The 14,714-nt window shown below is 36.5% G+C and overlaps 2 protein-coding genes across 6 annotated transcripts; one reads left to right on the top strand and one right to left on the bottom strand.

The window, feature by feature from the left end:
* Positions 1 to 612: 612 nt before the first annotated feature.
* On the bottom strand, positions 613 to 4,115 carry LOC126704648 (uncharacterized). The gene is made up of 4 exons (XM_050403681.1): positions 3,323 to 4,115; positions 2,136 to 3,047; positions 1,259 to 1,787; positions 613 to 1,120 (listed from the first exon to the last, which is right to left on the bottom strand). The coding sequence occupies exons 1-4, from the start codon at positions 4,113 to 4,115 to the stop codon at positions 613 to 615; spliced, it is 2,742 nt and encodes a 913-aa protein (XP_050259638.1).
* A 3,457-nt stretch (positions 4,116 to 7,572) lies between these two features.
* On the top strand, positions 7,573 to 13,745 carry LOC126705704 (probable hexosyltransferase MUCI70). 5 transcript variants are annotated; one of them, XM_050404862.1, is made up of 8 exons: positions 7,573 to 7,711; positions 8,709 to 8,822; positions 9,714 to 9,866; positions 10,728 to 10,796; positions 10,882 to 11,081; positions 11,429 to 11,844; positions 12,016 to 12,200; positions 12,995 to 13,745. In XM_050404862.1, the coding sequence occupies exons 2-8, from the start codon at positions 8,741 to 8,743 to the stop codon at positions 13,366 to 13,368; spliced, it is 1,479 nt and encodes a 492-aa protein (XP_050260819.1). In that variant the 5' UTR covers positions 7,573 to 7,711; positions 8,709 to 8,740; the 3' UTR covers positions 13,369 to 13,745. The 5 variants fall into 5 exon arrangements, with proteins under 5 accessions (XP_050260819.1, XP_050260817.1, XP_050260818.1 ...); XM_050404860.1 differs by having other exon boundaries at positions 9,687 to 9,866; XM_050404861.1 differs by having other exon boundaries at positions 7,580 to 7,747.
* Positions 13,746 to 14,714: the final 969 nt, after the last annotated feature.

Below are 14,714 nucleotides of genomic sequence, written 5' to 3'. Positions count from 1 at the left end.
TTTTTTATAAATACTTATAAGTTATAATCTAAATCACCTTAAGCTTGATATAGGAATTTGGGATAATATGTGTCATTTTATGGACTATATGCAACATGCTAGAAGCATTGTGTGGACAACTACTAGGTTTCGTTTTATTACCCAAAAAATATAAATATTTGTTATTAACCAAATTGTAAGTATATACAGGTTAATTAGGATCAAAATGCCTCATTAAAATTGAATAGTGCTAACAAAAAATTACATGAAATTATCAAGATTTAGTCAAATATAAACTGTTGTAAAAAAAGAAAAAAAGAAAAAAAGAAAAAAGAAGAGTTAAATATAAGCTACAATCAAAACAGATTTAAAATAAAATAAAAACTTAAAATATTAAAATATTAAAATACTATAGCTAAACATATGATGTACAAATCTTAGTGCATGTAGGATTGTTTTTTTTTTTTTTTTTTTGGAGAAACTAGTGTATGTAGGATTGTGTTTGCACATGACGCGTGTTGCATGCTAGTTTATCTAATAATAATCAATAATATATATATACATATACATATATATATATATATATATATTTTTTTTTTTTTTGAGAAACAACCCCCTTGGGTTAATGATTTATTAATGCATCCTTAAAAGATCAAGTTGATAAACATCAAGAATATCTGGAGGAACAGACTCCATCCAGAGAAGAAAAGGATCTCTAATAGCCCGTCTAGCAAGTTTGTGGGCAACACAATTCCCTTCCCTATGAATATGCTTGACTGAAATAAAAGAAAAACTAGAAAACAACAACTTAATATCTTGCAGTACATGACCCATATAAGAGCAGTCCATATAGTCACCAAGAATAGCCTTAATAACCGTCTCAGAGTCACTCTCCAAGATCATCCTGTCAAACCCAAGTTCCTTAGCAAAAACCAGAGCCTGACGAGCCGCTAACACCCCCACCATCTCCACCGAAGTAGGTGATGGAATTTGTTGTGATAAAGCAGCCATAACCAATCCTTGCTCATTCTGAATTATCACACCGGTGCCAGCTAGTCCATCTTGGGAGAAGATAGCACCGTCAAAGTTCGCCTTCACACATGGCGCAGAAGGAGGCCTCCATTTTACTGCACGAGCTGTCCTTGGGATCACAGCATGAATGGGGCAGAGCTGCTAGAATTCTTGAAGCGCACTAGTGGCCTTAGGAGCAACCTGGCAGACCGGTACAGTAGGCTCTCCCACACAAGCCCTGTTTCGACGCTGCCAGATTTTTGCTAACGTCATAGCAAACAAATCCAGTGATGGTTTGTCTACTGCTGCACGTTCCAGAACTTCAAGAAAACTGGAGGTAGAGCCTGTGTCTGCCACAAGCTTGCCAAAGTTCACTTTCCACACATCCTGTAGGATCGGGCAGGACCAAAGAGCATGCTGCGTGTCCTCTAGCTGCACCTTACATTCCGGGCATAGCGCATCAGTAAGCACTCTTCGACAGACCAAGTTCATCCGTGTAGGAAGGGCATTTCTCCCAGCTCGCCAGACGAGAGATTTTACACGGTTTGGCACAGTCATGCGCCAAATGGCCTTCCAAACCGGAGATGCAGTCCCAGTGTGCGCCGTACCATTCAGCTTTGCATCCTCAAGCTCCATTAAACGGTGGTAACTAGACTTAACAGAGAACATTCCATCACGGGAAAATGGCCAAAAAGGGAGGTCCTTCTGAGCAAACAAACTAAGTGGGATGGCCTTGATGGTTGCTGCCTCATCAGGTAAGAACACTCTGTCAATCTTTGCCACATTCCAGCTCCTATCTTCATGGTTAATTAAGCTATAAACCAAGGCATTTGCATGGCTTTCAGGGGCAGGGGAAAAAACTTTACCGTGTTGAGACCCAGGCAGCCAAGCATCATGAAAAATACTCACCTATGCACCATCCCCAATCCTCCACATCAATCCTCCCTTAATGAGTTCTCTACCCTTCAAAATGCTCTTCCATGCAAAAGACCCTTTAGTGTCCTTAGCATAAAAAATAGACCCATGTGGGAAATATTTTGATTTAAAGAACCTGTAAAAAAGGGAGTCTTGATTTTTTAATAGGCGCCATACTTGCTTGGCTAGCATAGCGTCATTAAAATTTCTGAGTTCCCGAAACCCCATACCTCCAGAAGCTTTTGGCCTACACAAAGTGCGCCATTTTACCCAATGAATATGTCTTCTAGTACCACGCTGTCCCCACCAAAATTGTCGAATCATAATCTCAATCTCTTGGCAAAGTGAAATGGGGAGTTTAAAACAACTCATAGAGTAGGTTGGGATTGCTTGTATCACTGCCTTTAGAAGGACTTCTCTACCAGCTTGGGAGAGGAGCTTCTCTTTCCACCCTTGGAGCTTAGACCAAATCCGATCTTTAATGTAAGCCAAGCTTGCTTTCTTTCGCTTGCCCACAAAAGATGGTAAGCCTAAGTATTTCTCATACTGCTTAATCTCCGGAACCCCCAGCAAATCTTTGATAGATTCTTGGACCTCAATGCCCGTATTTTTACTGAAGAACAATGTTGTTTTCTCCCGATTCAGCTGTTGCCCAAAAGCTTGTTCATAAGTAGCAAGAAGGGTTTGTATGTGATTGCATTCCTGTATAGAAGCTCTACAGAAAAGCAGGCTATCATCTGCAAAAAATAAGTGGGTTAAGAGAGGTCCATTCCTGCAAATAGATATACCTCTAATATCACTAGAAGTGGCTGCTTTGGAAATTAGGCCATGTAAACCCTCTGTAACTAGGAGGAATAGGTATGGAGAGATAGGATCCCCTTGTCGCAATCCTCTACTAGGATAGATGGTTTGTGAAGGCTCCCCATTAATCAGAATGGAGTAAGAGACAGTAGTAATACACTCCATCATAAGATCAACCCAACGGTTATGAAAACCCAACTTTCTCAACAAGCAATCCAGAAAAGACCATTCAACTCGGTCATACGCCTTACTCATGTCGAGTTTGAGAGCCATAAAACTTGTGGAACCAGTTTGCTGAGTTTTTATGTAATGTAAAGTTTCAAATGCCATGAGGATATTGTCTGTGAAGCACTTTGATTCTCAGACACAATAGAAGGCAATAGAGGTTTCAATCGCTTTGCTAGAACCTTTGAAATCAATTTATAAATAACATTACACAAACTTATTGGTCTAAACTCAACAATTCTTTCAGGATTTTTCACTTTAGGAATAAGAGTCACATAAGTGTAATTGAACTCTTTAGGAATATGACATGACTGTAAACAATCCAGGACAGCTTTAGAGACATCATCACCAATCAAAGGCCAAAAAGACTAAAAGAATAGAGGAGGCATACCATTGGGTCCCAGAGCCTTAAGTGGGACCATCTCCTTCAATGCAAGATCAACCTCTTGTTTAGTAAAATCTCTAGTTAGGTTGGTGTTCATCTCTTTAGTGACTATTGGTTGTATCACTTCCAAAATACCTTGGGCAGTGGATGGTCTCTCAGATGTGAACAACCTCGAATAAAACCCAACTATAATGTTAGCCACCTGCGTAGTATCTATGCACCATGAGTTAGAATCATCCAATAAACCCACAATCCTATTGCGTCGAAATCTCTGAGAAGCTTTGTTGTGGAAAAACTGTGTGTTTTGATCACCGCACTTAAGATGCAAAGCTCTAGCCCTCTGCTGCCACATTAAGCTCTCTTTGTCCAGCAATTCATTGACCTCCATTTTTAGTAATCTCACTGGCTCATAGTCTGCCCCCCTTGCCGCTGCAAATTCAGCCTTTTCCAGAAGTTTTGATTTTTCCTCCAATTGCTTCCTCACGCTGCCAAAGGATCTCTTGCTCCACTCTATAAGCTTAATACCACAAAGCTTTATTTTTTCATGCATCAACGGAGAGCTTGAAACAGGGGAAGGAGACAGCCACGCTTCCTTCATGGTATCACCACATCCACTTTCTTTCAACCACATGTGTTCAAACCTAAAGGGTTTGCAAGGTCTATCTGCAACCCCTTCAAGATTAATAATAATGGGGTAATGATCAGAAACATTGGATTGAATGCATTGAACTCTAGTTGCTGGATTCAGAGCAAGCCATGAATGAGTAGCAAGAGCACGATTAAGTCTCTCCAATACCATGGTATCACCTCTCTTGCCTTTCTAAGTATATTTTTTCCCCACATAACCTAAGTCCATGAACCCACAGTCATCCACAACCTCTCTAAACTCCTTCATTGCTAATTCACTTCTTAGTCCCCCTCCAAGCTTTTCATGTGACAGTAGGATTTCATTGAAATCACCGGCGCACAACCACCGAAGGGTGTATTTCCGATGAAGAGTACGCAGTAAATTCCAAGTCTCGCTTTTCTGGCTAGACTCCGAAAACCCATAAATACCCGTGAACCTCCATGAATCCTCCTTCCCTTTGTTAACTATAACGTCTATATGATTAAGAGAGGAGGAGTCCACATCAATCTGAATTGTGTTCTTCCATAAAAGGGCCAAACCGCCAGCCCTTGTCACTCTTGGAACTACCCATTTCTCATCAAAATGCAAGTCATCACAAATCTTCAAAAGCCTATCGTCGTCTGCCCACGTCTCGGCCAAGAACAGGACAGCAGGATCTTGCGCCCGCATTATCGATGCAAGCTCATGAACGGTGCGTTGGTTCCCAAGCCCCCGCACGTTCCAACATAGCCAACTCATTGGATTTGGCGGGGCTACTGGGCAGCCTTCACCGTTGAGAAAGAGAGTGGCTGTGAAGCCTCATTCTACTGCAATCGATGCTTTGCTTCTGGATGTTCAGAGGAAGAAGCTTCAACATGGCGCTTTCCCAGCTGTGCAGCGTTTTTAACTTCTACGTAATGATTGTTGGGCTGAGCCATCCTCACCCATTTAGCTGAAAATTCACTTACCAGGCCCGGTCTCACAAGTGGGTCCTTTTTGTTTCCAAGGCTGGTTGGGCTTAGCCCAACACGGGCATTATTACACCCAGTGGACTCCATCGTGTCATCCAGTACAGTGTCTTCATGTTGGCTAACCCCATGTAGATCAGAATCCCTGGACGTGCGCTCTGAATTAATGGGATTGATTGTATCATCATTAACGGCCTCATGTTGACTCTGAAAAATAGGCGGTGAAACCGGCTTGTCTGGATTGAAATCAGCATTAAAGTCATTCGGACTAGGCGCACCTTCCTTTTCTGGTTTTTTCTGTTGCCGGCACTAGACATCCGACTCTCCTTTCCGATTGGATTTCATCGTGAAAGTAGCCCTCTCTTTGATTTTCTGTTTCTGTGTTTCAAAATAACCAGACACACAAACATAATTTTTGCTTGAGGGATAGAAAGGCAAGGCTCTAATGCTAGAATCATACCTTTTGTCTTTCAGCTTGATGGTGCCATTACTCTGAATCCATGCTTCGCAGTCCTTATAGGCATGGTCTAGACATCCATACCAATAACAAAGAATTGGCAACCGCTCATACTTAAAGGCCACCCATGACTGCTCACCATTTTCCAAAGTCACCACTCTCCCGCGACAAAGGGCTTGAGTAACATCTACTTGAACCCGGACCCTCATAAAACCTTGTCTGCCCAAGGTGGAACTCCCCGGCACATGTATCACCTCTCCAATCGATGCACACAACTCTTCTGCCGTAGCTTGGTTCATGTATGTAATCGGTATGTCATGCACTTGAACCCAAAAAACGGTTTCCTTAAACACCACATCACGCAAAGGGAGGGTTTTGTTAAAGTATTGTAGTACAATAACATGCTTGTCAAAGCTCCAAGGCTCATTGCGTAAGACCCTTTCAACATCTGATTTATTTTCAAATATGAACAATAGCCGATGGTCACCAAGATTTTGGATTTGAAACCCATTCTTTGATCTCCAGATAGGGTTAAAGGTGCGTGCTACTGCTTCCACATTTAGAGCTCTAGGTGTGAAGAACTTCGCTACAATCGAGAACTCTTGAGATTTGTGCTGTGCCTGAAATTTGAATTCACCCCCTTCTCTGTCTAAGAGGGATAGTTTGTCCCATCCATTCATGATGTCCTCCATAGAGAAAAACTGTTAGAGCAAACACTCAAAGCACTCACTGTTTCTCGGAACCCCAAGAAACAAAGCCCTACAAGCCTTGAGAGTAAGCTAGTTACTTCAAGGATTCAAACAAAAACACTCACAAGAAAATTCTACAGTCTAATGTTAGCAGGTGTTGGAGACCTGAAAACCATTAGATCAAAGAAACATTCAGGCAAGTTATTATTTTGGTATATATATATATATATATATTAATAGGTAAAACTGAGAGAAAATCCAATTAGATTTCAAATTGGATTCTAATTGTTGTCTAGCTTTGCGCCACGTGTCCTATCTATATATTTTTTAATTTCTAGGTGAGTTAATGTAAATTATTTATTTTTAGAGAGAGTTTTATTTCCTAATTTTAGAAAATATATAGATATTTATGATGTGAGACCACATCATAAATATTCATTCAAATAAGTTATTGAGTATAAAAACCAAAAAGTTTAGAATAAATGAATCGTTAAAAAAGAAAAGTGCTTCACAATAACAAAAATTAAGAAGTAATAAAAATAAATAAATAAATAAATAAATAAAAATAGAAATGGATAGTTTACATTCATTTAAAGAGTTAACAAAATAAAAATAAAAAAATAAATAAATAATATTCTTACAAGACTTTTTAAAGAGTTAACAAAATATAAGAATGACTATAAATAGTAATTTTTTTTTTTATTTATACAAGATAGAAATTCTACTCTAACTTAATCTAAATATACATGTATGTGAAACTCTCTCTTAGAAACTTGATCCTCGGCCCTTACTCCCCATACCCCACAAGTACTTAATACTTGTGGGGTAATCAATAATATTTAAATTATATATAATGGAATAATAATATTCATTTATTGTATATCTTTAAGTGTATCCATACATATGCATGAGGTTACAAACTTGTTTATTAATAATTAAACTATTACTATCTTTCCAAATAATCAATTTAACCTTATTTAGAATTTCAAATTATGTGAATAAAAATAAAAGAATTTCAAATTATGGGGTCCATCATAAAATAATTGTCTTTTATGATATTCCAAGATATCAATTGAATTTTGGCAATCACTTTATCAGTTTAGCTATTTTAGCATTCAAAATTTCAAATAAATACAAGAAAAAACCTACTTTTGGTGTGCCACATTTTAAATTTGTTATTCCACGTCTCTCTCATCTTTTAATAATTAAAAAAAAAATACTCACGCAATTATCTCTTCTATCTCGCCCCTCTGAGTTCTCTCTCTCACCGATACGAAAGTAATTTTAATATTGGATTTAAATTTAAAACATGTAATAACCTGTCAATTATAATTTATTGTAAAAATGTTATAAACGTAACAATTATCTTATTATTATTATTTTTTTTTATGGGTATTTGGTTTTTCTAATTTGGGTTATTGGGTTTTGGCAAGTTTATATTATTTTAGGGAGTTGAATTAAAAAAAAAAAAAAAATGGAGAGAGTAAGAGATGGGGTGTAAGGTATATTGTGAAATGGGGGTGTTAAAACTTAGAATTGATAAAAAGTAGCTTTAAGTGCTAAACTGAGTTTTCTTTACATTTTGCTCCGTTCGATCAAGCCATCGCTCCAAGAGAGAGAAAGCTGAGTCCGTATCGATGCTTCTGGATTTGATTCATCTTCACCATCATCAAGGTTTGAGCGCTCAATGAAAAAATCAAACCTGTCTCTGTGAGTAAAAAAAAGTTCATTAAATTTGGTGTAATAATTTGTGTTTGGTTTTTGAGAAACTTGCTTTGAATTCCAGTCTGGACTTAGCATAATTGTATTGAAATTCTTCTTATTGTGTGTGTGTGTTTGTTTATAACTGATCTCCAATCTGTAAATCACTTTTTTCCCAGTTCATATTTCTCTTTCCATTTCCCAGATTTGCCCAAAAAGGAAAGAAAGAAAAATTCGACAGAGAAAAAGTTACCGACTTTGCTCTCAATTTGATTGCTCAAAAACCAGTTCTTTCTTTTTCCTTATGAGTTTCCCAGATCTGGGTACTTCTTCATATTCTTATACTGCATTGCTAGTTTGCTATATATTATATACAATGTGTAAGATTTAGAAGTTTGATTTGTAATTCTTAACTTTTTTGGCTAATCTGATTCAATGTGCAAAGCAGTCATGTGATTGATCTTATCAACTTTCTCCATGTCTGTATAAGTAGAACATAATGGGGGCACACTTCAAATACTAACCTCAAAATCATGAGCTTAGAAGAGTGCAATGTTAAACTTTGAGATAAGAGGGAGTGCATGTATTTGAGTGCATTGTGTGGTGTAATGTAAAAGCATAAGCCCCACTGGGGCCAAATTAAGTTACAGGATTTAAAAGTAGTGTTTAATAGCTCAACTCCTTACAGTGTTTATTGGCTAGGCTCTTCTATGAGTTTCAAGATATAGTAATGCTCTTGATTATCTTCATGCCCTTAATCATTGATGCTATCTGATTTTTTAGGCTTGTGAATACTTACTATTTGGATTTCTATATAATGTTAAAGCAGTCCATTGAAGTCCTGTCTGTAGAAAAGCTACGACTTTCATTATTAGGGGAAAAGGCCTACAACATTCTCTTGAACTGTCTTAAAGTTTCCCTATTTTAATGTTAGGTTGGGCTAATGTTTTTAAAAAACTCATCTGCACAGTGTATTTCAAGAAACATTAGCTGGCAGTGATTATGGATGGGGAGGCTCAACGGGCAGTGTCTTTTCGGTCAAACCGTAGAGGAGAGCGGAATAACCAAAGCCCATATTCCAAAGGTAAGGAATATAGCACCAAAGTTCCACATTTCTCAAAATCAGTGAAAAAAAGTTTTTTTTTTTTCCTTATAAAAGAATTTAATATGATTTTTAATTTTTCGTATATGTGTTTTTGGTGTATCATTGTTTTATGCAATAAAATGATGTAATTCTTTGTTGTAGCACAAGGATTGAATGACTATTATAAATTTTTGACTAAATTACAAATTGCACCCTCTAACTTTGTTCAAAATTCAATTCAGTTCTCTAACTTTTAATTTTGTTAAATTTGGTCCTCCCGTTAGTCTCTGTCAGAATTGCGCTGTTAACTTTCAATTTTGTTTAATACTAGATTACGTCATTTTGGGGGTCTTTAATTGCTCAAATTTGATGGAGACTATCGAGATGACTGAATTGAACAAAGTTAAAAATTAGAGGACTGAATTGAATTTTAGGCAAAGTTAGAAGGTGCCATTTTGAATTTAACCTATATTTTTTTCATTCTTGTGCAAAGTTCCACATTTTTCAAAACCCGTGAAACTTTTTTAGTGTTTTGTATATGGGTTTTTGGTGTAGCATTTTTTATGCAATATAATGATTTGAATCTTTGTTGGAGAGCACAAGGATTGAATGACTATGTATAGATTTTTTTTTCCTGGTGCAAAGTTCCACATTTATCAAAATCTGTGAAAATTATTTTATTTTATTTTAAAATTTTGAATGTTTGGCGTATTAGTTTTTGGTATAGCATTGTTGTAGCATGGCAATGCAAAGTTAGTTATTTTTGTTTTGTGGGGGTTTCAATGTGGCACTTGGATTTAGATATTTGGTTTTGCACCATAAATTTTAAGTGGGTTCTGTGACCTGTTGTGTTGTTGGTTGCAGACTCAGAAGGGGATTTATTTTCTCCAGGGAGGTTGCCCCAAGATTATCCCATGAAGATTGTTTGGAAGAAGGGATTTATTCGATTGGTTCTTGTAGTGGGCATCTTGTGGATGATGCTAATTCTAATTGCATTGTTGTTTCATGTATGGTCTTGCCAATCTTCAGTTTCTTTCTTTTCAGGTATTTCTGGAAGATATAAAATCTTTCCATGGATTTTTAATCTGTTGCTTTAAGTTTTTGTTTTAATTTCTGGTTTAGTATCTACTCTAATCTGCACTCAAATGGTTTCATGTGGAAAGGCAAAAAGCAATGTTGCTGTTGACTTGAATTTAATGTTTGTATTGTTTTGTAATTCAAAACTCTGCCTGTGTTTCAAAAGCTGAACAGTTCTACCCCAGCTCATTATGTAATTGGAAGCCTCCTGTCTGGAGGTCTTGCTTTCTAGGGGGTGCTGAAAGCTGAAATGTCATAGGTTCAAAGCATTTTCTTTTCATCGAGCTACATATTTGCAGTAATTAAATAGGAAATCATATAAGTTCTTTGCATAGGAATATGATGGTAAACTGAGTATCATTGATCTCTGAAATATTACTTGCAACACATGTATCCTTTTTCGATCTATTGATCTCTTATCCCATGCATATTTAAAATCCAGGAGAATGACTGAGGAAAAAGTAAATTGCTCTTGAAGGCCCGTAAAAGCTATAAATTTGGCAGCTATTCATGAATTAATGTGGAAAATAAGAAATGCATTTGAATCAGGAAGAAAGAATGTATATGGATCTTATTTTTGAGGGGTTCAAGGGCAGGGCTGTGTTCTTATCATTCTGTAACAATTCTTAATATTAGAGAACCTTGTGAATATTTCAGATATTACTTACACCAGAATACTGGATTGCTAGTCACTGATGCAAACATGATAGAATTACATCATGTATGTTTAGTGGAAAAGATCTGCTTTTTTGAAATATTTTTTTACTATATTTGCAGATATCTCTCTCTGGTTTGTGATAATATGATGGTTTTCTGCTTGTCATGCAGCTATATGTAACAAAGATAGCAAAGTGTACACAGTGTTAGACACAATGGGGCTCGTATCAAAACCTCACCGTAAGATCATGGCAATGTTTCTTATCTGATGTGTTGATCTTTGCTTAGTTGTAATAATTGGTATTGATTTGCTCATATTAACTAGGCTGTCCAATTCCCCTTGCCAACGACCCTGATAAAGTAGTTATTCCAGAGGGAAGGACTCATGATAGATTTGTCAAAGATTTATTCTTTGTCATGGAAGATGACCAATGGAATAATAGATCTCAGACAGCTCCACTGTTTGGAGGACAAGAAAGTTGGTCACAGAGAGAGAAGAGTTTTAAACTAAATTCAACCATGAAGGTAAAATTGACTATTTTATTATTGTTATTGATGGTGTTGTTCTTACTGTTTGTAGTTTTGTTGCTACTATTACCACTGCTAATATTTAGGATGTTTATGGTCATGATGAAGTTAAGCATGAGTTTCAATTGATTATTTGTATTTTGACAATGAAAATAAAATGCTTTTGTCGTATTCTATAGCACATATTTTTACCTAAAAGAAGAATGATGAAGGGAAGGCTGCTGTTATCAATTTCATGTTGGTTTTCTGGTTTCATGTATGTTGAAAATTCATATGGTTTGTCACTATTCTCTTTTTCCCATATATTTAAATAAGCTATTATTTACTATATGCTGGTCCTTCAGGTGCACTGTGGATTTATTCGAAATAGTGGTGCTGAAATGGCTCCTTCAGACATCAAATATGTCAAGAAGTGTCGGTTTGTGGTTGCATCTGGAATTTTTGATGGATACGATGTACCTCATCAGCCTTCAAATATAAGCCTTCGCTCTAAGAAGCTCTTCTGTTTTCTCATGGTGTTGGATGAGATTTCCCTCAAATTCATAAAGGAAAATGTTACTATCAGAGATGATGGTAATGGGGGGAAGTGGGTGGGTATCTGGCGTCTTGTCTTACTGAAGCATCCACCTTATGATGAGCCCAGAAGGAATGGAAAAATTCCTAAGATTTTACTCCACAGATTGTTCCCTCAAGCTCAGTACAGCATTTGGATTGATGGTAAAATGGAACTGATTGTTGATCCATTGCTAATGCTAGAAAGGTATCTTCTAAAATTCCTAAGTATCTTCAGGCATGTGTATCTTTGTTTACATTTGTGTATGTATATTTGTGTCTTGAGATGGTGGGAAATTGCTCTTGCTCTACATTGTTGCATTCTCTTACTGTTATCAAGGAGCTACTGCTTTCTAAAGGAACCACTTTTGGTTTTCAGATATTTATGGCGTGGAAAGCATACTTTCGCTATTGCTCAGCACAAGCATCACCGTAGTATTTATGAGGAAGCTGATGCAAACAAGCGGAGAAAGCGATATGCCCGACCTCTTATTGATCTCCACATGAAAATTTACCGTTATGAAGGGATGCCGTCATGGAGTCCTGGGGGAAAAACCATTAGTGGTAAGATAGCAGACTAGACATTTTGGTTCTTTACTTGGTTCTCTTCGGTCTTTTTAATCCAAGAGTGCTTGTGCGTACATCATAAAATTTTATTTGTGAACAATGGAGAATGGACAAAGTGAGCCATTATTGGGGAGGAAAATTGCATTAGAGGTTTTGGAAAATTCAAAGACTTATGACCATAGTATTTCTTTTCCAAAGATAATTTCCACAGTTTAGTTTATATGTAGAGAGAGGGCACAACCTTTTGTGTCAGAGGAGCCTGCCCATGATGCAAAACAACTAGTTCGCTGAGGTCAACCTCTACCAAGTTGTTTTCATTATAAAAGTCAATCTTGTATTTTACTCTAGTATAGTAAGCTAATAATGAAGAAGATTGTTAGAAGTATGTGGTTAATTGATTAAATTTACCATATCCTAATAACTTAAGTTTTTGGGACAATTGGTAATTTAACATGGTATCAGAGCAAAAGGTCCTAAGTTCGATCCTTGTCTCATTCACTCTACCTTCCATTTAAAATCCTACGAGTTTGGTCTCACCTATTAAAGAGGTAGTTTCGGCTCACATGTGAGGGAGAGCGTTAGAAGTATGTGGTTAAATAATTAAATTTGCTATATCTTAATAGTTTAAATTTTTGGGACAATTGGTAATTTAACAAATGTTATATGGTAATATTACAAAAAAGGTAGTGCTCTACATTTGCGATTTCAAAAAGAAGAAGAAGAAAGATAGTTAATATATATATATGATTAAATTTGTTCTTTCATAATATTGACAGAGTTGTGAAATGCAGATGTGCCAGAAGGAGCCGTTATCATACGAGAACATACACCAATGAGTAACTTGTTTAGTTGCTTGTGGTTCAATGAGGTTGACCTCTTCACACCCAGAGATCAATTGAGCTTTGGCTATGTTGTATACAGGTTACGGGATTTCTTCAAGTTCTTTATGTTTCCAAATTGCGAGTACAACTCACTGTTTGTGCTGCACCCACACACGAGGGAGCATTCTTCTGCGGTTGAATGGGTAAAGAACCTCACTGAGCTTAGTGGGAAAGGTAGTGGAATGAAAGAGAGTAGGGGTGGATTAGGCTTATGGACTCCTTATCCTGGGAAACTTGATTCAGTTGTCCTACCACCTGTAGCAAGAACATCAAAAGCAGGCTGAAACTCAATTAATTTACTTTTTGGTCATTTCTTAGTAGCTTCTTTGATAATTTGTTCACGATTTAATTCATTATTCTCATCACTGCTTCACTAAAAAAGAACACTGAGGCATTTAAATTTGTTGAGTTGATTATTTTTGTGGGAGCCTTTAGGAAGTTAACCAAATTGGCAACCTCTTGAGGCCAAAGAAGTTGCCAATCAACTTGTCACAGAAGTTAAAACAGTTTGTCACTACATTGTATGTGTAATGAACGTAAATGTTGTAACATATACAAATCGCAAGGTTAGTTGTAAGAAATGGCAAGAATGGATCAAGAGAGGGTTGTTAGAGGGTGTTGTGTAAAAATTCAATAAAGCAATCTGGTATAACTTTCTCCATTCCTTTCCTCTTATTTTTCTTATCTCTTCCTTCTCTTTCCTGGGGGGAGATTATCATTTATTTCCCAAGACCCTTTTAGTCTTCAACTTATAGCATTACAGTATTTCCTTAATTATACACACGCACGTGTGTGTGCGCGCACACACACACACTTGTAAAATAAGAGTATGAAGTGGGAACACAATAAACTAAAATATGTCTTTAGCCTCTAAAGTTTGGGGTTGTCTTGTTTTTGAGCCTTTACATTTCAAAATAAGATTGCAGTTAATTAAGTATGCAATGCAAGTTGAAGGAACTTTTTGATTTTAATCAGGTCAAACCTTCAATTCTTGAGTTATTGGAAGAGAAGACACAATAGATTTTAGTAAGGTCATTTCGGTAGCCTATGATAAGATCATTCCATTTTTTGGTTATTGATTTAACCCAGTCAGCAACATGAGCAAATATTTCCTTTTTAGGCTTGTTAACAAACATTGGAAGTCCGACATACTTAGCATTTGGGCCAAGCCTTGATTAGTCTTTCCCTTACGATTTTTGTTAACTATCTGTAGGATTTGAAAAATTAACTGTTTGCCTCAACCGGTTCTGATAGGCATGAGGAAAGTGTAATGGTAATAGAGTTGCCATGTAGAAATTATTTTAAGCAACAAAGTTTTAATGTGTTTGCAAAAATGTTTAGACAATATTTTTATATATAAGTAATGCTACAGATACAAATTATTTTACTACATTTTTACAAATTACTGATGTGGCTTTAACATTTTCTAAATAATTATTGTAAGTAAAAATGTAATGTTAGTGACGGGCTCATATTAGAACTAATAAGAATTTGCCATATCAGTAGTTTATAAAATTGTTGTAAAATAGTTTGTGTATATAGTATTATTCTTTATATATTACGTGACATAAATTAAGGGGCATGAAACCACTTAATATGAAATCTTATTTGATTTTGGCACCAAGGCTAT

The sequence above is a fragment of the Quercus robur genome, chromosome 11 (genome assembly GCF_932294415.1).
Source record: "Quercus robur chromosome 11, dhQueRobu3.1, whole genome shotgun sequence".
Classification (NCBI taxonomy): domain Eukaryota; kingdom Viridiplantae; phylum Streptophyta; class Magnoliopsida; order Fagales; family Fagaceae; genus Quercus; species Quercus robur.
The sequence above is the reverse complement of the archived record's forward strand: the minus strand, read 5'-3'. Positions and strand labels throughout refer to the sequence as shown.